The 26,375-nt window shown below is 51.3% G+C and overlaps 11 protein-coding genes across 11 annotated transcripts; 6 read left to right on the top strand and 5 right to left on the bottom strand.

Annotated features, from left to right (window-relative positions):
• Nucleotides 1-1,757: 1,757 nt before the first annotated feature.
• Nucleotides 1,758-5,261, top strand: msh3 (mismatch repair protein MSH3; the record flags this gene model as incomplete). Its single annotated transcript, XM_056706882.1, has 3 exons — nucleotides 1,758-2,547; nucleotides 2,595-3,700; nucleotides 3,753-5,261. 3 exons carry the CDS (start codon nucleotides 1,758-1,760, stop codon nucleotides 5,259-5,261), a joined length of 3,405 nt encoding a protein of 1,134 aa, XP_056571184.1.
• Nucleotides 5,262-5,636: 375 nt separating this feature from the next.
• N7489_001126 (uncharacterized protein) lies at nucleotides 5,637-5,882 on the top strand (the record flags this gene model as incomplete). Its single annotated transcript, XM_056706881.1, is given in 2 exon segments — nucleotides 5,637-5,753; nucleotides 5,769-5,882. 2 exon segments carry the CDS (start codon nucleotides 5,637-5,639, stop codon nucleotides 5,880-5,882), a joined length of 231 nt encoding a protein of 76 aa, XP_056571183.1.
• A 103-nt stretch (nucleotides 5,883-5,985) lies between these two features.
• Nucleotides 5,986-6,985, bottom strand: N7489_001125 (40S ribosomal protein eS28). Its single transcript, XM_056706880.1, has 3 exons — nucleotides 6,841-6,985; nucleotides 6,599-6,682; nucleotides 5,986-6,403 (listed from the first exon to the last, which is right to left on the bottom strand). The coding sequence occupies exons 1-3, from the start codon at nucleotides 6,899-6,901 to the stop codon at nucleotides 6,342-6,344; spliced, it is 207 nt and encodes a 68-aa protein (XP_056571182.1). The 5' UTR covers nucleotides 6,902-6,985; the 3' UTR covers nucleotides 5,986-6,341.
• Nucleotides 6,986-7,547: 562 nt separating this feature from the next.
• On the top strand, nucleotides 7,548-8,723 carry N7489_001124 (ATP phosphoribosyltransferase; the record flags this gene model as incomplete). The annotated part of the gene is made up of 4 exons (XM_056706879.1): nucleotides 7,548-7,564; nucleotides 7,627-7,637; nucleotides 7,774-8,265; nucleotides 8,350-8,723. 4 exons carry the CDS (start codon nucleotides 7,548-7,550, stop codon nucleotides 8,721-8,723), a joined length of 894 nt encoding a protein of 297 aa, XP_056571181.1.
• A 494-nt stretch (nucleotides 8,724-9,217) lies between these two features.
• Nucleotides 9,218-12,001, bottom strand: N7489_001123 (uncharacterized protein; the record flags this gene model as incomplete). The annotated part of the gene is made up of 1 exon (XM_056706878.1): nucleotides 9,218-12,001. One exon carries the CDS (start codon nucleotides 11,999-12,001, stop codon nucleotides 9,218-9,220), a length of 2,784 nt encoding a protein of 927 aa, XP_056571180.1.
• Nucleotides 12,002-12,582: 581 nt separating this feature from the next.
• dprC lies at nucleotides 12,583-13,167 on the bottom strand (the record flags this gene model as incomplete). The annotated part of the gene is made up of 3 exons (XM_056706877.1): nucleotides 12,583-12,726; nucleotides 12,776-12,795; nucleotides 12,822-13,167. The coding sequence occupies 3 exons, from the start codon at nucleotides 13,165-13,167 to the stop codon at nucleotides 12,583-12,585; spliced, it is 510 nt and encodes a 169-aa protein (XP_056571179.1).
• Nucleotides 13,168-13,591: 424 nt separating this feature from the next.
• N7489_001121 (MDR family NADP-dependent oxidoreductase) lies at nucleotides 13,592-14,708 on the top strand (the record flags this gene model as incomplete). Its single annotated transcript, XM_056706876.1, has 2 exons — nucleotides 13,592-14,410; nucleotides 14,463-14,708. 2 exons carry the CDS (start codon nucleotides 13,592-13,594, stop codon nucleotides 14,706-14,708), a joined length of 1,065 nt encoding a protein of 354 aa, XP_056571178.1.
• A 462-nt stretch (nucleotides 14,709-15,170) lies between these two features.
• On the top strand, nucleotides 15,171-16,273 carry N7489_001120 (SDR family NAD(P)-dependent oxidoreductase; the record flags this gene model as incomplete). Its single annotated transcript, XM_056706875.1, has 2 exons — nucleotides 15,171-15,387; nucleotides 15,438-16,273. The coding sequence occupies 2 exons, from the start codon at nucleotides 15,171-15,173 to the stop codon at nucleotides 16,271-16,273; spliced, it is 1,053 nt and encodes a 350-aa protein (XP_056571177.1).
• Nucleotides 16,274-16,463: 190 nt separating this feature from the next.
• Nucleotides 16,464-17,792, bottom strand: N7489_001119 (uncharacterized protein; the record flags this gene model as incomplete). The annotated part of the gene is made up of 2 exons (XM_056706874.1): nucleotides 16,464-16,592; nucleotides 16,659-17,792. The coding sequence occupies 2 exons, from the start codon at nucleotides 17,790-17,792 to the stop codon at nucleotides 16,464-16,466; spliced, it is 1,263 nt and encodes a 420-aa protein (XP_056571176.1).
• A 1,166-nt stretch (nucleotides 17,793-18,958) lies between these two features.
• N7489_001118 (cation-translocating P-type ATPase) lies at nucleotides 18,959-22,249 on the top strand (the record flags this gene model as incomplete). The annotated part of the gene is made up of 1 exon (XM_056706873.1): nucleotides 18,959-22,249. The coding sequence occupies one exon, from the start codon at nucleotides 18,959-18,961 to the stop codon at nucleotides 22,247-22,249; it is 3,291 nt and encodes a 1,096-aa protein (XP_056571175.1).
• A 1,027-nt stretch (nucleotides 22,250-23,276) lies between these two features.
• On the bottom strand, nucleotides 23,277-25,588 carry N7489_001117 (putative TBC domain protein; the record flags this gene model as incomplete). Its single annotated transcript, XM_056706872.1, has 3 exons — nucleotides 23,277-24,346; nucleotides 24,401-25,550; nucleotides 25,580-25,588. 3 exons carry the CDS (start codon nucleotides 25,586-25,588, stop codon nucleotides 23,277-23,279), a joined length of 2,229 nt encoding a protein of 742 aa, XP_056571174.1.
• Between the last annotated feature and the right edge of the window lie 787 nt (nucleotides 25,589-26,375).

Genomic DNA, 26,375 nt, shown 5'->3' with positions numbered 1-26,375 from the left:
TCAGATACACGGCGTATTCCCCGGCTCAGGCTTTCACCGCTAGGTTTCCAATTCCTCGTGCTAACGCGCGGTATTCTTTCCAACTCGAGCCTGCAGCAGCATAGTCTCCAGTATTCATATGTAGCTAGTACCGTCCGCCCCACAGCAAGCTTTGATGTTGGGTGTTAAGTCTCACTTCATCTCACTCCATGACTCGGTTTTATCTAGTCTTTTACTTTAAGTCTAGGTGGATGAAGCTCTATAAGTGTGACAGTACAGTCCATCATTAATGATATTAATGATAGATAAACATGGACAGCTTCCTCGGAGAAATACACCAGTCACAGCTAGTAATTACGTCTTACGCTTTGTGATGAGCTTCTTTGTTGTTTCTCAGAGCTACGAGGAGGCCGAAGCACCTGGGCAAGTTGATTGAATGACTGATAGTAGTGTGGTAGCTTGGAGGATCGCGGGCAAGGAGATGGCTGAGAGATCTGGATAGATTGGGGTGGTATTTTCTACGATCACACAGATACTGGACTGAATATCAATGTGTAGATGCACTGAACGATGAATGGGAAAGCGATGAATAGAAAGAATAGATAACATTATCTACATACAGAGGAGGTATACACAATATGAAGTCTATGTAGTCAGGTGCCTTCCCTTTTAGTCAGATCAAAACTGGTCCAGTTCCTGCCTTCACTGGGAAAATATAAATATCCCTCCCCCTCCTCCCACCCTCTCTTTCTGTTTCTTTCTTCCTTCCGCACCACTACGGGTCCACATTGCACATCGTGGTTCCCGAGTTCAGCTCGGATCTTTGCTGCGGTCCAGGTTAGTCTGAAACAGATTAGGACACCACGGCCCGGTCTAATGGCACGAAGCATGTCGAGGCTTGGACCACATTCCTCCCTCGGCCTCTGTGGATACAGACTGTACTTTCCTGGGCTCTCCATTGACCTATGATGAGCTGGGCATAATTTTTGGCCCTTTCCCACAGAGATAGCTCTCTGTTGCCCAGTGAACAATGTCCCCGGGGCTTTTTCTCTTTTCTTGAAGGTTCGTTCCTTCATGATCTCCTCCGTGACTGTGCATTGTGTCTCTTGTCTCTTGCCTCTCTGGATACATCCATGGATGTGTACCGATGACTGTTGCACTCGCAGATTGATGGTTTGTTTGCTGGGGCAGTTTTTTGTGGTCTGTTTCTTTGTCAACATCAAGCTACCTACATGGGTACATAGGCAGACGGTTTCATGCCAGTTCGTTTTTCTCAATTTTCATCACTCACTTTCCCCCGTCTTAGAGTATAGATGTCTATGTATGCTCATCAAATATGTAACAATACACGTTCACTCATGCAAACCTTCCACCATATCGAAACCCACTCCTTGTAGACAAACTATGGACGTAGAATCCCTTCGCTATAAAAAAACGCTTCAAATCATGGGATATAATCTCGTTCCCACCTACCACATTTGTGTCCGATATACAACCTGGAAGATCTCGCCCCCCGGGGCCTAGGAAAACGCTGAGTCAGCAACCAATTAAGTGGACGCCCAGCGCGTTCTGTACGCGTCGAGCTCCGGGTAAAATGCGGAGAACTCACATGGGACTCGACTTGAAGCATTCCTAGTCTGAGATCAAGCTGAGATGAAATACTCTTGTATTGAATTCCATTGAACCCAGTTTCTATCACGACCCATAACCCCTACATTTAACCCCACTGTTGTTCCACATACTTGCGGTGGGAGCTGTCTGTTGAAACCGTCGTCAAGATGGCACCTCATTCTTCGCAATCCTCTGCACCCTCTCCGTCATTAAAGAGAAAGCAAGCAAGCATCTCCAGCTTCTTCACGCAGAAACCCGCTTCCTCGGCCACGCCCAAAGTCTCCACACCCACCCCAGCCAAGCCATCTCAGAAAAGACAAGCGTCGCCACTCGACAAGATCGACCCGAAGCAAGACGATACCACCCCGGCAGACGACGACGAAGATGATGACGATGACGAGGATATTGTGGCGCCAGCACCAAAGCGAGCCAAGACCGGCACAGAGGCGGAGGAGCCAATCCGAGTTGCGACAAGCGTGCCCTTTGATCACACCTCTCAGGCAAGCAGCAGCCAACGCACCGATATCTTCAAGTTCCAGAGCTCCCCCGCCGTTGCGCCAGTCCCCACAGAGGAGGAAGACCCAGAACAGGAACGGCGGAAGAAGGAGAAGGAGAAACTGCACCAGCAATTTGTCCGGAAGCTCGGTGGCTCAGACTGTCAGGTTGGGATTGGGAGACTCGCAGTGAACGATGCAGCCCTTGCGGAGGCGGAAGCTGCAGAAGCCGAGGAAGATGACGAGCCTGCACCACCACCGACTAAAGGAAAGGGCGCGAAGAAGGGCGCGAGCAAGCTCACGCCCATGGAGAAGCAGGTCATTGAAATCAAGCGGCAGAATATGGACACAGTGTTGGTTATTGAAGTGGGATATAAGTTCCGGTTCTTCGGAGAGGACGCGCGCACTGCGGCCAAGGAGCTGGGAATCGTGTGTATCCCGGGGAAGTTTAGATTTGATGAACGTAAGTATCTTCTACATTCCGGAATAGGGAAAACATACTAATGCCAGGACCTACCGCAGATCCATCCGAGGCACATATTGGCCGGTTTGCTTCGGCTAGTATCCCGGTGCACCGATTACACGTACATGTGAAGCGACTCGTTACAGCCGGCCACAAGGTCGGTGTGGTGCGACAGATTGAAACAGCTGCGCTTAAGGCTGCGGGTGATAACCGGAACGCGCCATTTGTCCGCAAATTGACCAATCTCTACACCAAAGGAACCTATATCGATGACGCTGAAGGTCTGCAGGGTCCTGCGCCGGCAGCGGGAGGCGCCTCTCCTGCCACTGGGTACATGCTTTGTATGACGGAGACCAATGCCAAGGGCCCCGGGAATGATGAGCGAGTTCATGTCGGGATTGTTGCTGTCCAGCCGGCTACAGGTGACGTTATCTACGATGACTTTGAGGATGGCTTCATGCGGAGCGAGATCGAGACACGACTATTGCATATCGCTCCCTGCGAAATCTTGATCGTTGGAGAGATGTCTCGAGCTAGCGAGAAGCTCGTGCAACATTTATCTGGAAGCAAGATGAATGTTTTCGGGGATGCCGTGCGTCTCGAACGGGCTCAGAGGAAGAAAACCTCCGCCGCCGAGGCACACAGCCATGTGTCGGGATTTTATGCAGGAAAGATGAAGGCTACCAGTACCGAGGAGGATACTCAAGCTGTGAAGTTGCTTCAAAATGTCCTTGGCCTCCCAGAGCAGGTGACTATCTGTCTGTCTGCCATGATTGAACATATGACCGAGTATGGGCTGCAACATGTGTTTGATCTCACGAAATATTTCCAGCCCTTCTCGGCTCGTTCGCATATGCTTCTGAACGGAAACACGCTGGTCAATTTAGAAATCTACCAAAACCAGACGGATCTCTCGACAAGAGGTAGTTTATTTTGGACCTTAGATCGGACGCACACGCGATTCGGACAACGCATGTTACGGCAATGGGTTGGAAGACCTTTGCTGGACAAAGTGTGCCTCCAGGAGCGGACGAATGCCGTGGAAGAGCTTATTGATCCTGCACGAGCGATTCCGGTGGAGAGAGTGCGAGGGTTGCTACGCAAAGTCAAGAGTGATCTTGAGAGGAGTCTGATCCGCATTTACTACGGAAAGGTAGGTAATAATTCTGCAATGATAGCCACATCTGTACTAATATTGATCCAAGTGCGAGCGACCCGAACTTCTCACTGTTCTGCAAGCTATGCAGATGATTGCAATGGAATTTGCCGATATCAAATCACCTACCCAGACGGGCTTTCAATCATCGCTGGTGAGCGAGGCCATTGCCTCTCTGCCCACGATCCGAGCGTCAGTCGTCAAGTTTTTGGATAAGATCAACATGCACGCTGCACGAACCAATGACAAATATACTTTCTTTCGCGAAGCGGAGGAGACAGAGGAGATCGGTGAACTTAAGCTTCAAATTGGAAGCACCGAACACGGATTCTCAGAACACCGTAAGGAGGCGGCGTCAACGATCGGGAGAGGCAAAGTCGAATACTCGACAGTCTCCGGAATTGAGTACTTGATCGAAATCGAAAACAACTCCCCGGCACTCAAGCGCGTGCCCGCATCGTGGGTGAAAGTCAGCGGCACAAAAAGAGTCTCTCGCTTCCACACGCCAGAAGTCATCCAGCTTATCCGCGAGCGTGATCAGTACAAGGAAGCTCTAGCAGCAGCCTGTGACCAAGCATACAAAACCCTCCTAGCTGATATTGCAGCGCAGTACCAGTCCTTCCGGGATTGCATCCAATCCCTCGCAACACTCGACTGCCTATTATCTCTCGCAGAGATAGCCCAACAGCCTGGCTATGTCAAACCAGAATACACAGAAGAAGCAGGTCTCCACATCGAGCAAGGCCGACACCCAATGGTTGAGCAACTCCTCACAGACACATACGTACCCAACGACACAAACCTCCAGCACGACGGTACTCGCGCGCTTCTCGTCACCGGCCCGAACATGGGCGGTAAATCCAGCTACGTGCGACAGGTAGCGTTAATCGCAATCATGGCCCAGATCGGATCCTACGTCCCAGCGTCTTCTGCCCGACTTGGCCTCTTAGATGCGGTCTTCACGCGCATGGGCGCCTTCGACAACATGCTCGCCGGCGAATCAACCTTCATGGTCGAGCTCTCCGAAACAGCAGATATCCTGAAGCAAGCAACGCCTCGATCCTTGGTTATCCTCGACGAGCTGGGTCGCGGTACATCCACGCATGATGGTGTCGCTATCGCGCAGGCGGTGCTCGACCATATGGTTCGGTCGATCCAATCCCTCACCCTATTCATCACGCATTACCAGCATCTCTCGCGCATGGTACATTCCTTCCCGGATAAAGCTCTCCGCAATGTCCATATGCGGTTCACGGAGACAGGTAACAAGGACAAGGATGGGGATGAGGAGATCACGTTCCTCTATGAGGTTGCTGAGGGTGTTGCACATCGCAGTTACGGGTTGAACGTTGCGCGCCTGGCGAACTTGCCCCCCGCTGTTATTGACATCGCCCGTCAGAAGAGTGCTGAGTTGGAGGAGTCTATCCGGCGGAAACGGTTGGCTGGGCTTGTTGCGGCAGTTGGTCGCGTCCTTGATGATAAGGGTAGTCTCGACGGCGAGTCTGCTGGTGCTAGTGGCCTTCTTGATAGGCTCATGGCCAGTGCGGAGCAGCTGTAGTTTACATTTCATGTGGGCATTGGGCATTTTCGGTTGTACAGTTACATCTATGCATGAGTTTAGCATGATCTTTGATAGATCCATTTGAATATCAACATTGAAACAATATTGAGGAAAGTCGGCCGCTATGCAGCCTGTCTTTGTCATATATCTAAGATAAAACGATACCATGTCTTTTGGACGTCCTTTGCCCTTCCCACTTTATAGCAAGAAACACTAAGACATACAGACGACCTCCCCATCTATAGAGGGACATTACATAGCTACTGTCGCCTGCCCAGGTGGACTTGCTAGACATGTAGTTGGGAACCCCAGACAGCGGTTAAGCCCCGGAATATCCTGACCTAGATTGAACTCACAGACTACACTGGCCAGATGTTCTACGAACGCTTTCAAAACCTCGACCTCGACAAGGCTGAACTGGAAGTTTTCAAACTTTTTTTTTGGGATTCCATTGTTCTTTTTGTCGATCGGGCTCCGGTTCGAATCGGCGTTTGTCTTTTCTAGGTACCAGTAATGGGGAGAAGCTGGTACGTGGAAAAGAAGGGAGGAAACAACATCACAACCTCGTTTGTCGCATTGAGCCCATGCAAGCACGCCCAAATGGACGTGTGTATGTAGTAAAACACCAAGATCGAAACCAGACCAGACCGTGCCACAAGTCCACAAACCAGCCCTCGCGCAAGAACCTGAATTCGTTTTCTCGTATCAATAAAAAAAAGGCTTCTATTATCTTTTTTGCGCTCTCTGCTCCCCTCTCTCACGATCGTTTCTCCATAATCGACCTTCCGGGACTTTCGGCGTTATAAAAACCAAAAAGTCAATCCACCCAAACCATCACCTCCAGTCGAAACGTCGGAAATCGTAGAAACGGCCCTCGAGAGTCGGCAGACGGGGAAGATTGGGCAGCGCGGCGGTTTAGGGCTGAGGAAGATAGGAGGTTGAATGTACGGCAAGAAAGAAAAGCGGGGGACTCGATTTTGGCCGAAGAGTAATCATGAAAAACCGGTCGTAAGGGATATGCGAGAGAAGAAGAGAGACAAAATAGACGACGCGAGCGAAATTTCGTTTTGGTGGATTTTAACGGAGACGGCGGGCCTCGCGCTCGGACTCGAGCAAGCAGAGGATGTCGTCAACGCGGACTGGTGCGGAGGGAATATATGTTAGCGATGTGGTTCGGGCAAAGTTTTCGTCTTTTGGGTCGATCGTCGAAATTTATATTTCCAACATGGGCCCTCTTTTCATTCCATAATGAATAGGTAGAACCCATGTGGTCTTTCTTGCCTCCTCTTGTGATCCCCAAAGACGCCGGATTCAAAGAAATCAATATCGCATACCTGGGCCCTTGACGTTGCGGATGATGGAGCGCGAGGTGTCGTCCATGAACTCGACGCGGACCTGGGTGACACCACCACGGGATCCTAAATAAATTGACCACAAATTAGCCATTGCTATTCCTCCAAGTGTCTGGTTTTCATCGGTTTGTGTCGGGCGATCCGGGGCGCAATGGGTGCACCCCGCGAATATCGAATATCGAATTGTGGGTTTTGGAGCTTCAAAAAGTTGGGATAGCACATACCGGTGCGGCCGAGGACACGGGTCACCTTGACGAGCTTAACGGGCTGCTTGCTGGAATCCATCTTGGAGGGAAGGAGAGGGCGTTGAGCTCGAGGGTTGGAGTTGGTTGGACTGAAGGTAAGAGAGTGTTGAAGTGGAATTTGGCCTGTGTGGGTTCGTGCAAATTACGCGAGGGCTCAGGGCTGGACACCTGAGCCGTCAGGCAAAAGATGAGTCAGCGGGATAAACTTTGACACCTGAGAGGGCAGGCAGATTCAGGCAGATTCAGGCAGAGAATATTTTCTCAGCCCTCCGATATCGTTCAGCAACATCATTAGACAACTACGGCTCCCACGGGCAATTATTCTATGAAATCAATTAAAAGACTCACTGAAGACCAAACCAAGTGTCCTGTAGATATTTTAGATAGCCATACACCACAGAATTCTATCACGTGGGCTCATACTGTCCAGCGAACACGGTACATGCTCCCCGGTCCCGTCATTCGTCCACCGGAGTAATCTGCCCCTCCAATTTCTGCCGCAAGAAGCTCGAGTCATTCTCTCCCTCTGACTCCTCCGGACTATATCAATTGTTCTATCTTGTCTTCAAGATACGTCCACGGTCTCTGAATTGCAATTGACTTAACCTCTTTGTCGATTGATCTCCGATCAGCTTATTCCCCCACCAAAACCCCTTGCAAGCCCCGCGGCGCACCGCTCTATCGCCATGGATCTCGTCAACCAGTGAGTCAATCTCAATTAGAAACCCGCATTGGGATTCCTGCTAACATCACGATTCCAAACAGCCTCGAAGGCCGTCTTCTCTTCGCCGTGCCCAAAAGCAAGTGCCCTCCTACATCGTGACTCATAGACCGTTGCGAGCAGCGATACCCACATGAACGAGAAACAAACATAAAGAACTCAAGACTGACGACGCAAACCCCACTATACAGAAGGACGTCTGCAACAAGCAACCCTCGACCTCCTCGCCGGCTGTGACGTCCAGTTCCGCCGTGAAACCCGCCTCGACATCGCGCTGGTCAAGAACCTGCCCATCGCGCTGATCTTCCTGCCGGCCGCCGACATCCCGACCTTCGTCGGTGAAGGCCGCGTCGATCTGGGCATCACTGGCCGCGACCAAGTTGCCGAGCACGATGCCACCCTCCCCGCCGGCGAGATTTCCAACGTCGAGGAGGTCCTCGACCTGGGTTTCGGCGCCTGCAAGCTGCAAGTGCAGGTCCCCGAGAAGGGCGACCTCAAGGAGGCCAAGGACCTCGTTGGTCGCAACGTCGTGACCAGCTTCACTGCGCTCACTGATGCATTCTTCCGTAAGCTGGAGGGCGTCGAGGCTGGCCAGAAGCTCTCCACCAAGATCAAGTATGTTGGCGGTAGTGTTGAGGCTGCTTGCGCTCTCGGCGTCGCGGATGGTATCGTTGATCTTGTTGGTATGTTGCATATATGCCAGTCAATGAATTCTTACCTTGTGGAACATGCCCGAACCCGTTGCTAATACTCAATCTTCTGTTTAGAGTCCGGTGAGACTATGAAGGCCGCTGGCCTGAAGGCAATTGACACCGTTGTCTCCAGCACTGCCGTGCTGGTCAAGTCCCGCAAGTCCAACAGCGACATGCTCACCCTCCTCAGCTCCCGTCTGCGCGGTGTCATCACCGCACAGAAGTTCGTCCTGTGCCAATACAACATCCCGCGTGACCAACTGTCTGTTGCGTCTAAGGTTACCCCCGGCAAGCGCGCGCCTACTATCACCGCGCTCGAGGAGGAGGGCTGGGTTGCTGTCAGCTCGATGGTGGAGAAGAAGAGCATTGCTAACGTAATGGATGAGCTGATTAAGGTCGGCGCGAGCGACATCTTGGTTATGAACATTGCCAACTCGCGTACGGATTAAAGACTTGATGATATTTTGTTTTCCTTTTGTTGGGTTTTTATAGCATCCTTCTTCATGGTTTCTTTTTTTATACTTCATATACTGTGATGGAATTTTCGGGATACTGTTTCCTTTCCTTCTGTTTGGTCTTAATAGAGACTGTGTCTATTCCAATGGGCATTGGACTGAGGACAAAAAGCACATACATAGAATGACATGGGGTTACATAGCGTGTGTGCAAGGGAATCTATTCATTTTCGTATATTGAGCTCTGCTCTACCTTCTCTATCTTTATATTTCTATATAAATAGTCACTCCCTGGTATAGAAATGAGAATATACCTCAATGCTAGTATGATACAGTCACATCTAAATGTGCCATATCCAAAAGCCGCCAAAAAGCCAACAGAACCCATCAAAAATCATCAAAACGAATGACAATGGTATCATCAAAAGACATCAAAAGATCAAGAAAACCAACACCAGAAGCCAAAAGAAAAAGCCCACACCGAATCCTCATATTTCCTTCTCCCCCAATCCAACCCCCTCCTTCCTCCCCCGTTGAATAGCCTTAAGACACTGCCCAACACCCTCAAGATCCCCAAGCAACCCAACATGCCCCCGATCACTCTTCACCAACCCATCCTTAATAATCCTATACCCAGGCGGCAACATAGCAGCCGAAGCAAGACAAACCCCATCTCCAGCCGCGAACGCAAGATCATCATACGCATCAACCTGCTTAATACTCTCACGCGACACAACTCTTGCCCCATACACAGTCGGCAACGTCTTCCCGTACAACACCGCCGCAGGCGGGTATCTGTTCTCGGAATGGTGCGACGGCCGGAACGCCAGGTTCTCCTTGAACCGCTTCGTCTCCGCCAACGTGCGCTGCAGGTATTCCCTTGCCGCGGCGCGCGGGATGGTGGTCGTCGTGGCGATTTTGGAGGTCGTGGCGCTGCTGCGCGGTTGTGCGCCTGGTCCGACTAAGCCGTCGGCCGGGTTTCCGGCCTTTTCCGCTGCGTATGCGGCGTACGAGCCTGGGTTATGTGGTGTGTTGCTGGCGCGGATGTCTTTGTCTGTTGCGATGTGCTGTCCGTCTTGCGGGAGGTTGTGTAGGTCTTGGGTGAGGAGTTCGTCGGAGTCGTCGCGTAGACCCATGGAGAAGCGCTTGCCGATTATAGGGATGTCTTTGAAGCCCAGGGTGGTTGGGGCTGGCGGTGCGGGGAGAGCTGGACCGAGACATGGAGAGAGACGGTGTTCTTCCCAGGTCTTGGGGTCGAAGAAGTCGATGCGGAATTCCTTTTTGCTTTGCTTGTCGATGAAGCAGTGTCCGTCTTCTGGGAGGAGGGCGAAGCTCGTGCGGAAGGTGAAGTTTACTTGGGCTGTTAGCACGCGCGAGCTGAGGAGGACGTCGTCGCCGCTGCGGAGTGGTCCGAGGATGTTCACGCAGTGCTGTGGTACGCCTGCATACACGACCCCGGCGAAGAGGTCAGGTCGCTCATTCACGGCGTGTCGGGTTATGAGACCGCCCAGGCTGTGTGCGATGACCGTAGCGCCGCGGCGGGGTTCGCCAGGTGAAGGCTCCTGGTTGCATCGCAGGCTCTCTAGAAAGGCGATGAGCCTGCGCGAGAGCAGCTCGGGGCTTAGACGCCAGTCGTAGCCATAATCGTGGACGCGCAGGTCGCCACGTAGGGCATTTTCGCTCTTGCGCAACCGTTTCATCAATCGTCGACAGACGTCAACTGGGCCGACGTGGGAGAGAACCCCAGATGGAATGATTGTCTCCTCCATGCGCTCCTCATCCTCTGGGTTCAGGCCGACCTCCAAGTCCACTTTCCGCAGATTCAGGCCAACCTTCATCGGCACCCAAAGTTGACGATGGGGTGGCTTAGCGGACCGGAGGATTGATCCTCGGTAGCCTCCTAGAATCACGACATCACCCGTAAGATCTGCCATTGCTTCTTCCAAGATTGGATGAGTTATGCTTTGATTGTTCCGTGGTGTTATCGGCGGGGTCGCAAGCTGCGGTGCTTGTTCCGCTTTGGTAGTACCGCACACACCGTTGCTGTTATTTGATGAACCATTTCCAAGCTCTAGCAAGAACGGACGAGATCCCCAATCAGTGCGGATATCTTGCAGATGGAGATTAGGCATGCTGAGCAGCCTGCTACTCGAGTCTTGGAGACTATCCTTGATTGCCTTGAACCGACTGTTTACCTGAGAATGTACATTCTCGTATAATGGTCGCTGCTCTAGCGATGATGCCGTAGACGACGCACGCAGATACAGTGAGTGATCCGACGAGGACCTCCGCAAGCTTGGCGGTCGACCGGGCATTGCTGAACTAGGCCTCCTTATGAAGGAATGTTTTGCGGCCGAGGTTCCATCTGGTGAGCGCAGCTCAGGTATCGGCTGAGCGGCTTCTGCATCATCCTCAATGCTAGAGCCGCTTTGGTCAAGGGGTGACGGCGGCGAATGCAGGACCAACGATGAAGTTCTTTTCGGCAATCCCGAGTTGTTTTTAGCTGGCGGGGCTACCGTCTGGCTGCGGATTCGGTTTTGGCCATTGGGGACACGGAACGCGAGAGAGGGCCGTTTCCTCAAAGAGGTCAGATCAGGCAGGAATCTCTTCAACTCGCCAGACCAGGCGCGCGGTCGGCGAGGCAATGAGTTTTTCAGTAAAGTCCCGACAAAGCCAGACCGCTGACTCACGGCTGTATCCTTCGACCCGGCTTTTTCAGGAATTGAGGCAAACAGATCACTGCGAGGTCCATGCGCAAGGTGGCCCAGCTCCGGTTGGTTATACTGTGCGGAGGGGTATGATGCCCTAGGCTTATGTCCGGACCTTCGTTCGCGCGGTGACGGTGCTGGCGATGGTGCTTTTTCGACCTCGGGTTCCACTGACTCAGGCTCGGCCGTGATTTCCGACGTAAATAGACCATCCTCGCCTATATTATCCGGTATCGTCGTAAAGTATGATCCCTGATGTTCCAGCACGCGGTTCTTCTCTTCCAATGGGGTCGCTCGGGCCTTCATGCGGCTCTGCTCGCGCCCGATGCTAACCCCCACCACGTCGCCGGCGACATCCTCATCGGTAACCTCGGTCGAGTGCGGGAGTGGTTCGTCGCTATCGGAGCTGGAGAATGATGAATAGTGGGAGGGGGAGTCTGAAACGGCCAGATTCGAAGACGTCTCGGAGTACAATGTCTGTTTCTGCGGTGTTGCGGCCGTCGGCGCAGCGCTTTCCGGGGCCAGGCGTGAGGAATGCGGTTGGTCGGCGGGAATTGAGGTCATGGCGATTTAGGCCGAGAAAAGAGGCAGCTCTATAACTGGTTCAGAGCATGAGGTCGTACGAGCGTGCAACTGTCACAAAACTTGGCATTGACCGGATGATGCAACAATTGTGGGGGGCAAAACGTGGAGTAATTGTAGAAAGCTCCTGATATCTGTATGTCTGTATGTCTGTATATCTGTATATCTGTATACTGGTACAATGTATATTTTGGAAGAAGAGTTGTTTTCTTTTCGAATGTTCTCATAAAACAGTGGGTTCCACCAGCACAGCCCTCCGGGTCGGTCGGATGTTCTATAAAAAAGTTAAACGTCTCGTGGACGTTTGCAATGAACTTTTTTTAAGAAATTTTAAGCAAAGATTAGATGCTTGGCTGGATGTACAGGTTAGATTGTACATATCTATCTTTTCCTGTCTACATATATGTACATTTTAGTACATTTAGTAGATATAGTACATATAGTAAGTACATAGGTATAATCGCCCGTTCATTTGCATGTGAGAATGACCAAGCTTCATAGTAGATTCTGGAAATATCTTCCTACTATTTCTAAGCTATCACATTACATTATCTATCTGGATATTACCTGTTCTCCGTAAACCGACCAGACCGAATCTCCTCCGCTCCCTTATTCGCAATCTCTCGATTCCGCTCAGCACCCTCATTAGACCCAAATGTCCGATCTACAGCTGTATTCAACGCCCCACGCAATGACTCTCCAGCACCCTATAACACAATCAGACCCCAATTCCCCCCGAAAAGGATTCCAACTTACATGAACCGACGCCGCAGCGCCTTTCACTTTGTCTCCAACCCCCCACCAGCTCGTGCAGCCCAAGACCCAGAAGCCGAACGATCCTCCATTTCCGCACGCTGCGCCGTACTGGCCGTGTGCGGGAGGCGTGCCTCCTTTACCATCCGGTCATCACTGCGAGACGGCGACGGTGAGAGCGGTCGCTGGCGGGTCTGGGTTGGTCCGCCTGCTGACGATTTTGAGTAACTGGCACCCGTGGCAGGATTGTAGCCCTTGGATGAATCGTACTGAGATTGTGTATCGCGGAGGCCTGTTGGGAGGCCTGGAGCGCCAGTTGAAGAGCCGCCACCGACTGCGCCGCGAGAAGTCTGGGTTGGATCGGCGTGTTCGTAGCTTTGGTAGGTTCGCGACATGATTGTATATATATATTTGATTAGTTGCCCTTGGTGTTAGGAGAAATATGACAGTTCTCATAGACCTCGTAGTTCTCGTTCGGTCCATACTTCCTAGATAATGACGTCACGATGAAAGCCGATTGGGTCCATTGATCATGGACTCCGTGTAGATCGGACTGTTCTATGTATATCACTGAGATCTTCCAGGGTTCATGCATATATTATTTTATGTCCAATGAGAAACAAATAATGCATCCCCAGGAAATTGATTATTCAACACTTCTACTTGGCCCGGGGGGAAGCCGAGGTCCAAGGAGCAGTTTTCCTAATATGGAGCATCTCCGATACCACCTAGAGATTCTTATATCTCTACCTCCTCTTCTTCCCTCTGTACAACACAGCTTCTCCCTTTACTCATAATCCCACTCAAACATCCTCCAAAATGTCCAACAAACAAATCATCTACACCACCCCTCCGGCCCCGGCCATCGACCCCTCTCTCAGCACTGGTACATTCCGCCTAAACACCCTCCCCATCCCCAAAGATGTCCCTACAGACAAACTCCTCGTACGCGTGCACTACCTCTCCCTCGACCCAGCCATGCGCCAATGGCTCACCGCCAAACGCTCCTACATCGCCCCCGTCGAGCAAGGCGCCATCATGCGCGGCCAGAGCATCGCCCAAGTCCTCGCCGTAGGCAGCAGTCTGAGCCCCAAATACAGCAAAGGCGACTGGGTCGTCGCCAGCTCCGGCTGGCAGGAGTACGCCGTGGTCAGCGCGAAAGAAGCAGACAAGATAACCGTGCCAGCTGGCGGACGGCCCACAGACGCAATGTCCGTGCTCGGCATGACCGGGCTGACGGCGTACTTCGGCATGGTTGAGATCGCGCAGGTGAAGAAGGGAGACACGGTTGTTGTTTCTGGCGCTGCGGGCGCGACGGGCATGGTGGCTGGCCAGATTGCGCGCATTAAGGGCGCTAAGCGTGTTGTGGGGTTGGCGGGTACTAAGGAGAAGTGTGATTTCTTGGTTAGGGAGCTTGGGTTCGATTCTGCGGTCAATTATAAGGATGCGGATTGGAGGAAACAGCTTAAGCTCGCTACGCCTGAGTATATTGATGTCTTCTTTGATAATACCGGTGGTGATATCCTTGATGCTTGTTTGGCGAGGGCGGCTACTAACTCGCGCTTTGCTATCTGTGGCGCTATCAGTCAGTATAATGCTGCTAAGCCGCAGGGTCCGGCCAGTTTCATGAGTGTGATTGTGAGTTCTCTTGATTTGGGAGATTTTGGACTTCCAGGCTAATTGATGACAGTCTCAACGGATCACCATGAAGGGTTTCATTGTCTTCGATCATGCGAAGCAATTCCCAGCTGCCCTCAAGGAGCTCGGCTCTTGGTTGGCCGAGGGTAAGCTCAAGCGCAAGGAGCATATCGTGCATGGTGGATTGGAGGCGGCGCCTCAGGGTCTCGTTGACCTCTACGCTGGTGCTAACACCGGTAAGATGATGGTTGAGGTAGCGCCGGTCAGCGAGGCATTGGCTGCAAAGGCCAAGCTGTGAACGTACTTCTGGATAGCGCGCATTTCAGGCCACGGGACTTTTAGCATCAGACTCACATCGCAAATGAGGATGGTTTAGATGCAGTCTATCTTCGTCTCGGGTACTATGTATGTAAATATATCTCCAGCATTAGGAAATTTCTAGATATGTGCAATCGAAGCCCCTTCAAGACCTTATAATTCTTATAATTCTTCTATTAAACAATAAGATAGTTATATGTTGTTATATTCTACTCCTGTATTGTCTGTACAAGTGAAGTGACGTCATTCTGATATATATGAGCCCTTACCACGTTGGACTCTGATATTCAAGATTAGGAATTGTTGATTGGAGCATATGACCTACAAATGATTCATGCCAAATTATCATAAGAATGACCTTGGAAGTTTAAGCTTTTGTCCTAATTTCGAAAAGCCATAACCTGTCCCCATTCTATTCGCCTATATGTACACCTGAACAGCCATGCCGCGATTCTATCTACCGATCCTCACCAAGAGCCCAACGGTTCTAACACCAATTCCACCAACCCGAGTACCAAAGCTCTCTCCTCTTTTACCTTCTCGCCAATTCAGAGTCAATCCTACTAGAAGATCCCCCATTTCAGAAGAAACCAAAATTGCAGCCAATGAAAGCAACCAAAGCTTCAAGCTAGAAAACCTATTCAATGTGAAGGACAAAGGTAAGCTATAATAATAACTCTAATCAACAACCCCATCCTAACAACAGCAGTGGCCCTCGTCACAGGAGGCGGCTCAGGGATAGGCCTAATGGCCGCGCAAGCATTAGCCGTGAACGGCGCCAAAGTCTACATAACCGGACGCACAGGACAGAAGCTCGACCGCGTAGTCAATCTTTACGACAACGTCGAAAACGAAATAAGCGGCAAGATAATCGCGCTCCCGGGCGACGTAACCAAAAAAGACGAGATCCGCAAGCTAGTCTCCGAGATCTCCACGCGGGAAGGTCACCTCTCAATCCTAATGAACAACGCCGGAATATCCAGCCATACACAAGGAACCGAGAGCGAAGATACCTCCGAGCTCCGTGAATCCCTCTTCGAAGACCCGGCCGCGACATTTGAGGAATGGGACTCGGTGTTCCGCACGAACGTCTCGCAGCTCTTCTTCATGACAACGGCTTTCCTGCCGCTGCTGCAGCGCGGCTCGGAGGTCGAGCATGGTTGGTCTAGCACTGTGCTCAACACGACTTCTATCTCGGGGATTGTGAAGGTTGCGCAGCATCATTTTGCGTATAATGCTTCCAAGGCGGCGTCGATTCATTTGACCAAGATGCTTGCGCAGGAGGTTAGCTCGTCTAAACTGACTGTTAGGGTTAATAATATTTCGCCTGGGGTTTTCCCTAGTGAGATGGCTGCTGGGGAGAGTGATGAGATGCAGAAGAGTTACATTCCGGCGGAGAAGTATCAGAAGAAGGTTCCTGCTGGTAGGCCTGGGAAGGATGAGGATATGGCTAGTGCTGTGCTTTTTGCGGTTTGCAACCAGTACTTGAATGGGCAGACGGTTGTGGTTGATGGCGGGTATGTTCTTGCTGCTGGGACTGTTTGATTAGGTGGACTTGAGAGTTGTGTATAACTAGGTAATTTATTATCTGTTTGAGGGTATCTGAGTAGTCGCCAAGAACATATCAAAAGAAGCATGTCGTAATTTGCGCCTGAGTAATGATTATGAAGATGTAATATAGCATCTTCAGGCCACCAAGCACGCATTATATGGGGGTATCAAGGTCCAGCCTTGTTCAATATCCCTTTGCGCCTGCTTCGCAAACCACCACACTATTTATCCATTCTGACTGCAACAACTTCGCAGTTGTGATACGCTTCCACGAACACGGGTGCAACATTGCATAGATAGCGTTGCGTCGTCTCTACAGACCAGATATTAGCGATTTGTCTTCGGTGCCGGAGGCCCTGAAAATTATACTATAACATACCTGCCCCAGAGCCTCGATAGGCGGGTATCCATCCTGCCCGCTACGAGAATGGAGGTACTCCAGATACCGCGCATCCTCCTGATTAGGACGCGCACTACGCCACAAAATCCGATCAGTGACCAGCGCCATGTAAATCACAGCAGTTGCCCATACATCAGCAGGACGAGAATCACAATCATCACGGTTATCGTGTCCATCATGACAATGAGATAGAAAATGAAGGTCGAATTCTTCGGGGGCAATATACGGGAGTCTCATACCCACAAACGAAGCAGTGGGTGAGTTCGCAATGACAGCCTGACCACCATTGCCAGAAGACCCAGAACTCTGACGACATAATGAATTCAGCGGCCACGGTAGCGTGAACGACCATGCACCATGTGTAGATGGCTGTGGTCGCGGGGGAAGTGTTCCTCCTCGCCCAGCCTCAGCGGACTCCTCCCACATCCGCCGGATATGTCCATCGCCAAACCCGGCTAGCTTTACAGCTCCGTTGGCAGTGAGCAGAACTGTCTCGAGACGGACATCGCGGTGTGCCGTGTCGTGATTGTGTAGGGAGGCAAGCGCGCGCAGAATCTGGGTTATGATACAGTCCGCTTCTTGGGTTGGGAGGGCCCCTTTGCGGGATAGGAGGGTGTGGAGGTCGCCGCCGGCGCAGTATGGCATTACCAGGCAGAGCTCGGCGCGTTCGTTATGCAGGATGTCTAGGATTGGGAGGATGTTGGGGTGGCTTGGATGGAGGGATGTTGAGTGGGAAGAGCTTGGAGGACCTCTGAGGATGGAGCGTCGATAGACTTTGATTGCGACTAGTTGACTATCGCTTGCTTGCTTTGTTTTGCTTTCATGGAGACGGGTTGTGCTGTTCGAGCCATAGTGTACCATCTGGCGATAACGGCCATATTTGTCTATGAAGGAGAGATTGGGCGATAGGGATGGAGATTGTGATTGTGATTGTGTAGATATTGATGGCGCTGAGTCTTGTCTTAACAAGGGCTGCTGGTCTGTTGGGACCGATCTCAACAGGGGTAGAATGTTGTTCTTGATAGCGGTACCCTTGGATAGGTGGTGTTCAGCTGAGAGCTTCCCTCGTATCAAGGTGTGGTTATGATCGACGGCCTGGGCTGGAGGACGCATGACAGTTCAAATGGTGTACAAGGTGTGGCGTCGCCCCTTTCTGTATGTATATAACGGGGGAGAACTCCAGAATGTTGAATAGAGAGAAACATCATATTTTCAACGAGGCATCAAGCCAACACCTTTTATAGACTGGGATTTGAATGAGCGAATTCCCCCTTACTGATCCCGGGGCCTGGGTGGAAGATGAATAAGGGTTGCACGGGAGGAGAATGTCCAACTCCAATGCCTGCTACCCTACATCATAGCTTTCCCATGGATAGATTGGACTCGATTGGAGTCAACCGAGATAATTTACGATTGGATGGGACAAACTGCTCATCTGGAGAGCGATTAAATTTTTTCGAATCCTTCGAAGCCGCTCTTAGCGAAAGTGACGGAGTTGGGTGAGGTCTGAATTGAGTCTGCATCGGTCTGTGGAGAGGAAAAATCCCTCACGGGAACTAACACCACACTTTCGTGGCTGTGTCCTTTCTGTTTTTCCTTTCACTCTGCCTGCTTTAGGAAATCTGCGGCATTTGTTCTTCTATTTTACTACCACAAGCAAGAAATCTCTTCTGTTTTAATATCTAGCTAACTTGGTGCAGCTGAACTAGAGGAGAAAGTTAGGGCTGTGTTCTGTATTGTCACATGTCAACAGTCTACCATTAATGATTGGTTAAAAAGCTTAGCCCCTGTGATAATACGGTATATGTATGTAATATAGCAACGTTTCAAGACAGACATATAAGGTACTATCTGCCTGTCATATAAACCTCTACACTTATGTATCTGTGGACCCTTATGGATGTATTCCGTATGGATGTGATCTTCTCTTTATTCCCTCATTTGGTTTCCCACAATCAGCAGGTCCCTCGTGGACTCGCGTGCGTGATACATTTCCTGCATCTGGGAGAACCTTCCCAATTCATACATGAGCTTAGCCAGCTTCGGTCTAGACATGCTGGAGCCTCCCACACCCTAGTTCCAATATAAAAGGCCGAGGGTTGCACCTTTACTATTTTCCCCTTCATCTTTCAGCTACTCTTCGCTGTTCTCATTTAGTCTCTGCTTTCCCGCCAGGGCTGTCATCGTTCTTATACTGTTCGACTTAGTGCCTGCTTTTACTTATATCCCATACTATTCCCTCCGTCCTCTCCACACCTCTGTTTCAACTCACGGCACCCATGAGCCCAGATAACACCAAGAACGACATCGATGTCGAGTCAGAAGGTGATAAGTTCAAAGATGATGAACGCACTGGACGTCCCAAGCAGATCACCTTCGAGGGATCCACCTCCGCAGAGGGAGTTCGGCCTATCTATCAGCCGACTCAGCTGAATCGGACCCGCTCGATAAGCCGTGATACCATTCATAGCACCAGAAGCAGTGTTCGGGGAATGCCCGAACTGCCAATTGAGTTCCGAACCATCTCCATCCAGATCTCGGAATCCCAGAATGCCCCCAAAGAGGCCATTATCGATTCCACAAAGGAGAAGCCACCCCATCAAGACTACTTCGAGAACTTGGACTTCCACATCATATCCACCGACGGCCTGTGTCGAGAATTCAATGTTGATCAGCGTACTGGACTAAGCTCTTCCTCTGCAGCCACACGTTTGCAGCGAGATGGCAAGAATATAATTGCCCACCATCAAGAGAACTATCTCAAGAAGATCTTCTTCTACGTCTTTGGTGGATTTTGCTCGGTTCTTTGGGTGGGAGTCGTCATCTTCTTCATTTGCTGGAAGCCTCTCAGCAACCCACCCTCAGCTCAAAACCTCGCCATGGCCGTCCTCATTCTGATCGTCATTTCTCTGCAGGCAAGCTTCTCGGCTTTTCAAGATTGGTCCACAAAGCGTGTCATGAACTCGATCCTAGATCTCCTCCCCGCAGAAGCCATGGTGATGCGCGACGAGAAACTCATTCGTCTTCCTGCCACAGAACTGGTCGCTGGTGACATTGTTCACATTGGAATGGGGAATAAGGTCCCAGCCGACATGCGTCTTTTGTCCAGCTCGGGCGATGTTCGCTTTGATCGTGCTATTCTGACAGGCGAGTCGGACGAGGTTGAAGGCGCCATTGACTGCACCGAGACCAACTTCTTGGAAACTCGCAATATTGCTCTCATGGGAACCGGCGTCACTAATGGCAATGCTGTTGGTATTGTCGTTTTGACCGGCTCACGCTCCGTGATGGGACGAATTGCGTCAATGACAGCCGGTGTCAAGCAAAAGTCAACCTTGATCCAACGCGAGATCAATCGCTTTGTCACAATCATTGTCATCCTTACAGTGTTCTTGGCTTCGCTGATCCTTTTCACCTGGCTAGGATGGCTGCACCGGGACCACCCTTCCTACATGAGTGTTGTAGCTATGCTGAACAATGTCATGGGGTGCATTGTTGCCTTCATCCCTGAAGGTGTGCCTGTGGCCGTCGCATTGACCCTTATGATGGTTGCCAGACGAATGAAACAGACAAACATCTTGCCCAAGGGACTGTCGACTGTCGAGACACTGGGCTGTGTGAATGTACTCTGCTCCGACAAGACTGGCACTCTCACTCAAAACCGCATGTTTGTCAAATCACTCGGAATGGTTGATTGGGAATACAGCCTCGAGGATTTACTTTCTGGCGAATTTGGAACTGCTGATCTTCCCGAAGGCCTGCAAAATATGCTACAAGCATCAGTTCTGTGCAATGATGCCACGTTCGAGCCGACTACGATGAATTTGCCCATCCATGAACGTACCGTTAATGGCAATGCTACAGATGCGGCAGTTTTGAGATTTGGTGACAGTGTCGGACTAACCTCCCCGACTATCCTGGCTCCGTATGAACGTATGCATCAGATTCCGTTCAACTCAAAGAACAAGTGGATGCTCACCCTGCACCGCGATCCAAAATCTACCAAGGAATTCATTCTCTACGTCAAGGGAGCACCAGATGTGCTGCTGGACCGCTGCGCCACTTACTGGTCCGCTGTTCACAATGCAGTCCGTCCACTAGATGGCGAGGCGCGGGAAAAATTCTCGAACTTCCAGGCTAAACTATCACGCCGCGCAGAGCGGGTGATTGTCATATGTCAACGTCGCTACATCCCACGCTCCGCCCCCGGCTCTAACAATTTCAGTAACGAGATGATAGACCATGGTGTGCAGGATCTCACAGTTCTCGGTATCTTTGGCATTGTTGATCCCCCACGCCCAGAGACCGCCTCAACTGTCGCAGCTTGCCGCAAGGCGGGTATCCGTTTCTTCATGGTTACCGGCGACTTCGGCTTGACGGCGGCTGCTATCGCTCGCGAGATTGGCATTTATGACGGACAAGCCGAGCCAGATACCATCGAAGAGCTGAGAGATGGCCTCGACCCATCAATGGAAGTCAAAGTCCCTAAGTCACGACACAGCCTGCTTCTCGAAGGACCTAACCTCTCTTCGTTGAATTCAGAGGACTGGGAAACCATCTGCGGTTACGACGAGATTGTTTTCGCTCGCACAACCCCAGAGCAAAAGCTTCGAATCGTAACAGAGCTCCAAGCTCGTGGCTGCGTAGTTGCCGTGACAGGCGATGGCGTCAACGATGCCCCAGCCCTGCGCGCAGCAGACGTGGGCATTGCAGTCGGATCCGGCAGCGACGTAGCAATCGAGGCAGCCGATCTGGTCCTCTTGGACAAATTCGACTCTATCATCGAGGCCATCCGTCTTGGCCGGTTAGTCTTCCAGAACCTGCAGAAGGTAATCGCCTACCTACTCCCAGCAGGTAGTTGGTCCGAGATCTGGCCCGTTCTCATGAACGTGTTTTTCGGCTGTCCTGCGCCGCTCAGCACCTTCCTCATGATCATCATCTGCGTCTTCACCGATCTGTTCGTGTCTCTTTCGCTCATCATGGAGAAGGAAGAATTCGACCTCCTCGGTCTCCCCCCACGCCGTCCAACAAAAGACCATCTCATCAACCTCCGCATCTACGGCCAGTCGTACCTGTTCGTCGGTGTGATGGAGACATTCAGCGCCCACGCTATGTTCTTCCTGTACATGTGGCGTCACGCCGGTATCCCCTTCTCCGACCTTATATTCGCGTTTGAAGGCTATGCCGATGGCTTCCATGGATATAGCGCGGACGAATTGACCAAGTTCGTTAGCGTGGGCCAGTCCGTCTACTTCGTTACCTTGGTCATCATGCAATGGGGTAACGTCTTGTCTGTCCGCAGCAAGCGTATGTCCCTGCTGCAAGCTGATCCGATTCGGCCAGCCCGTCGCAATCCGTGGTTGCCTCTGGCCATTCTTATTTCGCTGGTCATCGCTATTTTCGTCACTGAGGTGCCCGGCATCCAGAACCTCTTCAGCACGGCCTCGGTTCCAATCGAGTTTTGGTGTATCCCGCTTGGTCTTGCAATGGGCGTCCTCTGTATGGATGAACTGCGTAAAGTCTTGGTCCGGATGTTCCCCAAGGGTCCTGTGGCCTGGGCTGCGTGGTAATGACACTTTGGAAATGGTTGCTCATGATGATACCCTCGCCGAAAAAGGAAACCTCGAAGATATGTGCAATTTTACTAAACCAGGAGGTTAGCCGCATCGTACACTTCTCATGAAGCACATTGGCTTGCTTCGTTACTTGGTTTCTCCCTATATCGGGTTGCTTTGTTCGATCATTTGTCATTACATGCAATATTTCAATGTTGATAGCTTCTTTGTCACGATGATTCCATGAATTTGGCGAGAGCGAAGGGGAAAGATAGATGCCAATAGAGGCTGTTACCCCTGGATATAATGAGTATACATACCTTTGAATCAAAAAAGCGATACTTGAGACATATTCCTTCCCTAAGATGTATCCTTTGGTATAGCTTTACCCTCTTTGGGGCTTTGTCCCTTGAGGGATCTAGATGTAGTCAGTCGCATCCATCCAATACCCGTGGACCAATACTGCCTCCTCAAGTATGCAGAGGTACCTTATTCCTCTAGCAAGAACAATCGAAATATTGAAAAGACCTGAATTGTTTGTAATACCACTAAACAAGTACGTACCAACGATGAAGAACAGCGATTGCATCAGGGCATGAAAGTCAGGATGGCTAAAAATACAAGATGGAGAAATAGTGGGAAAAGCAGGAAGTGAAAAAAGACCAGACAATGAGCTAAGAATACTGGGATTCATGGATGGGAAAAAGAGAAGAAATATAACGAGAAGGGAGAAACGAGTGGTTCTCATGCAGTCCAAGATACAGAGAATAGACAAAAGGCTGTGCAGCGAGTGACATGTGCGTATACGGGATAGACAATTCATTGTAGGGCCAAGACGTTGGCCAGGCTGTGATGTCATGCTATGCGTTCTCTGGGATAGCGAGTGGATATCAAGATTGACGAGGCATCGTGAGCTTGTGGGTATGGCGAGGAAAAAGAGGAAAAATAAAGAAAAGGCTGGGGTAAAAGTGCGCGCTTGACAGGCCAGAGCATACAGATTCTGAGGCCCAATAAAACACAGCCCGTATCATATCCAACAAGACTATTGAGTTTGCTGGCGCACCTTCCCAGCCTCTCGGACGGCATTCATAAACCCATCTTCGTCGCCTGCGGCAGTAAGAACCCAATAATCAGCAACGCCGGGGTTCTGGATTTGTCCACCACCAAAGCCAGCTGCAGCAGGGGCGCTGTGCCGCTCTTTAGGTTTCTGGTTGTTTGCTCCATGACTGCGGGGACCCCAGCCCAGCACGTCACGCACAGCAAGCCGGGACTGGTCGTCAGTCTGGTGGAAAGAGAACAACTGCGCCTGGAGACAGCCCAGAATAGCGACGGCGGAGCGGATCATGATGCGGTCGCCCTCAAAGACCCAGCAGTCCCAGACACGGGAGATGCGTTCGAGGTCCAGGCCGTTTGTCAGCAATGAGCGGAAGATCGGCTCCCAAATCTCTGGCTCGGAGAGGTGGAGGGTTTCGGTCAGGTGGGTGTGTAGACGGGGGAACTTGTAGCGCAGGGTGTCCGAGGCTAGTGTGTAGGAGCGGGCCATGGCGCCGCGGTCCCAAGTGAGGAACGCGACGGGCAAAGGACGGTTGAGGGCGTTGGCCATGGCGAGGAAGGCGGAAGCGGGGGTGGGGAATTGCAAAACGAGGAGGGCGGCGATACTGTGCAGGCCGTGGATGTAGCCTACGTCGCTGCGGTACATGCAGTATGCTTGCAGGACGTCAATCAGGGTTTCCCGCAGTGGTCCGCCTTCCTGGAAGAGGTTCAGATCTGGGAAGGCTTTGGGTACGTCTGTTTCGATCGCCTCAAAGCAGTCCAGTAATCGTTTGTTGCTCTCGCTTTCTCCATCTTTCTTGCTTTGGAGATCCTTTGCTCGGAGCAGCGCTTTGGTGTAGGTTTCCTCGGTTAATTCTAGTTCGTTGCCAATGGCTCGTTTCCATATGTTGCCCCGGTTGCGAGGCGGGATTCCACGCCACCATAATTCGCGAATCCGGGGCTCGCGGAGAGCGCGGTCCCAATTCGGATATACGTATTCGTCCCAGATGTTCTGCAGTGTTACTCGGGTGTTGTCCTTTTCACACTGCGCGTTTGCCTCCTTGGCAGCTTTACGTTTCTCTGAAGTACCAGTTAGAGCCGATAATACTTCAGGAATCTTGTCTTAGGACATACCGCTTTCTCGAGACTGGGCCATCATTTGCTGATACTGCTTCAGGTGTTTTCTCTCCTCCTTCTGGTCCTTAGGCGGAAGCCAACTTGGGCGTGTCCGCGTCAAAACCTTTTCTTTCTCCTTGCTAATTGGCAGCGGATCGATCATGATATTTGATTTCTGCAGAGGCGGTAAAGCGACAGCATCACGGGATGCGCGATGCGAATCCTCGCTAGACTTCCGCGCAGCACCGGTTTGAATATGCTCCTCCCGCTTACGAACTCTATCATCAGCATGCAGCTCCAGAGCTTCAGTGATGATCTTTGCTTCCTCGGATAAGTCAGATAGATAACTGTTATACGAGTAGGTGCGAGGGTTGCGTGGCGAGATTTGTCCACGCTCCGGCCCTGCGGAGCTCGATCGCTGTACACGCTTCATGCGGGATGCCTTGGCTGTGTTTTCGAGTGACTTATCGCTTCCTGCTATGGTGTGCTGGATAGGCAGTGGTCGCCGCCCGGGGCTGCGGCCATTTGGACTGGCAGGCCGTGACGGAGTCCGATCTTGCACTGGGCGCGGAGAAATAGGAATATTCCACAGACTTGCATCATCCGGTAGTTCATCGTCCGAATCATGGTATTCCTCTTCCAGGTCTTTAAGCGACTTGCGACTCGGTTGCCAGGTTTGTTTCTGGGTGGGTACTCGTGCGGATAGCGGAGACAGAGCAAGGCTGGTAGCCGAGGCAGAGCGACTAGAGGTCGGCCGTAGTGGTGAGACAGATCGTGAACGGTGAGCTTGCGATGGTGCCAAACCGGGAGACTGCAGTGTGTTGCTTGAACCTCTCCGGTTTCCAGTTCTCGGCGCGAGGGAGCCCGGCGGCGCATTGGCCGATCCACTGTGAAGCGGGGGCAGGGGGCTTCGCTTGCGAGGCTTCGGGGTCGCGGTCAACTCGCGAGTTGAGGCAGCAGGGACTTTGCTTGACATTCTGGCGGCGGGCGACCGTGCCATTGCCCCAGAGCGGCCGTATGAGACTGGTGGATCGGTGTATGGCAAATCGGCATCATCTTCCAAGCCAATATCTTCGAAATTCGAGATGTCCGTAAAGATACTGTCCGGACCGTCCGGGTGGGAGGAGGAATGAAACGAGGAGGATTTGGAGGATTTGGACCCGGAGAGCTCGGGGGAGAATTGGGTGTTGGGCACACGGTGGTCATGATCTCATGTAATTATGCAGACGTATTGATCCCCGCAATTCTGATCTGCCTAGGAAAAAGAAAACACAGGGTGGGAGTAAATCGACGGGATGCCCGGAAGGGGTCGACAACAGACGCGAGTTTCGGGCGTTTTGGATGACAATAGTCGAGGGGGTCTTCAGACAGGAAACGATAACACCGCGATAGAAGGCGATTAATGTAGAAACGAATTGCAGGCACAGCCGCAGCCTGATGAAATCCAGATCAGGTGTAGTCGTGTAAAGAGGGATCAGGGGAGATTACGGGTTGACCATCAGGAGGTTTAAAGTAAACAAGAAAAGGAGAGAAATGAGCGTGGGGGTGAAAGTAGACAGAGAAGAAGAAAAAAATTCCAAACGAAAGACGAAGACCAAGTCCAAAAGAGAGTGAAAAGAAGAAGCTGTGATGTTGAAGACTGAAGACTGCAAGCGGAGAGCCTCAGGCAGTGCCGCACTCGGTCTGGCCGAGAACAGGGGGGTACCTCGGCGATACTTCGCGACACTAGTTCAAAAAGGGTTATCGGGAAGTACCAACAAAGTATTCAGTACATTCTGGATGAGAACCGATCTCTGCCCAGATGGGAAGGGATAACCTACACAGCCTTGCAAATATCTGATCGCACATATCTTGATCTGAACCCCTGAACCATGATCTTTTCTAGTCGGATTTAGTCGGATTGGTGCCCAATGCCTACTTACTGTCTGACAAGATGTGGCACAGTATGGATTAATTAGTACAATTGTACAGGTTGAGAGCAATTGGTCATACA

Source organism: Penicillium chrysogenum (genome assembly GCF_028827035.1).
Source record: "Penicillium chrysogenum strain IBT 35668 chromosome Unknown utg000001l_segment0_segment0, whole genome shotgun sequence".
NCBI classification, from domain to species: Eukaryota; Fungi; Ascomycota; class Eurotiomycetes; order Eurotiales; family Aspergillaceae; genus Penicillium; species Penicillium chrysogenum.
This window is presented reverse-complemented; position numbering and strand designations above follow the sequence as displayed.

Coding starts and splice junctions, on each gene's coding strand:
- N7489_001125 (XM_056706880.1), bottom strand. CDS start 6,901: ATGGATTCCAGCAAGCAGCCCGTTAAGCTCGTCAAGGTGACCCGTGTC. Junction 6,683..6,840: donor CCGTGTCCTCGGCCGCACCG/GTATGTGCTATC, acceptor CAATTTATTTAG/GATCCCGTGGTGGTGTCACC. Junction 6,404..6,598: donor CCGCAACGTCAAGGGCCCAG/GTATGCGATATT, acceptor CCTCCGCACCAG/TCCGCGTTGACGACATCCTC.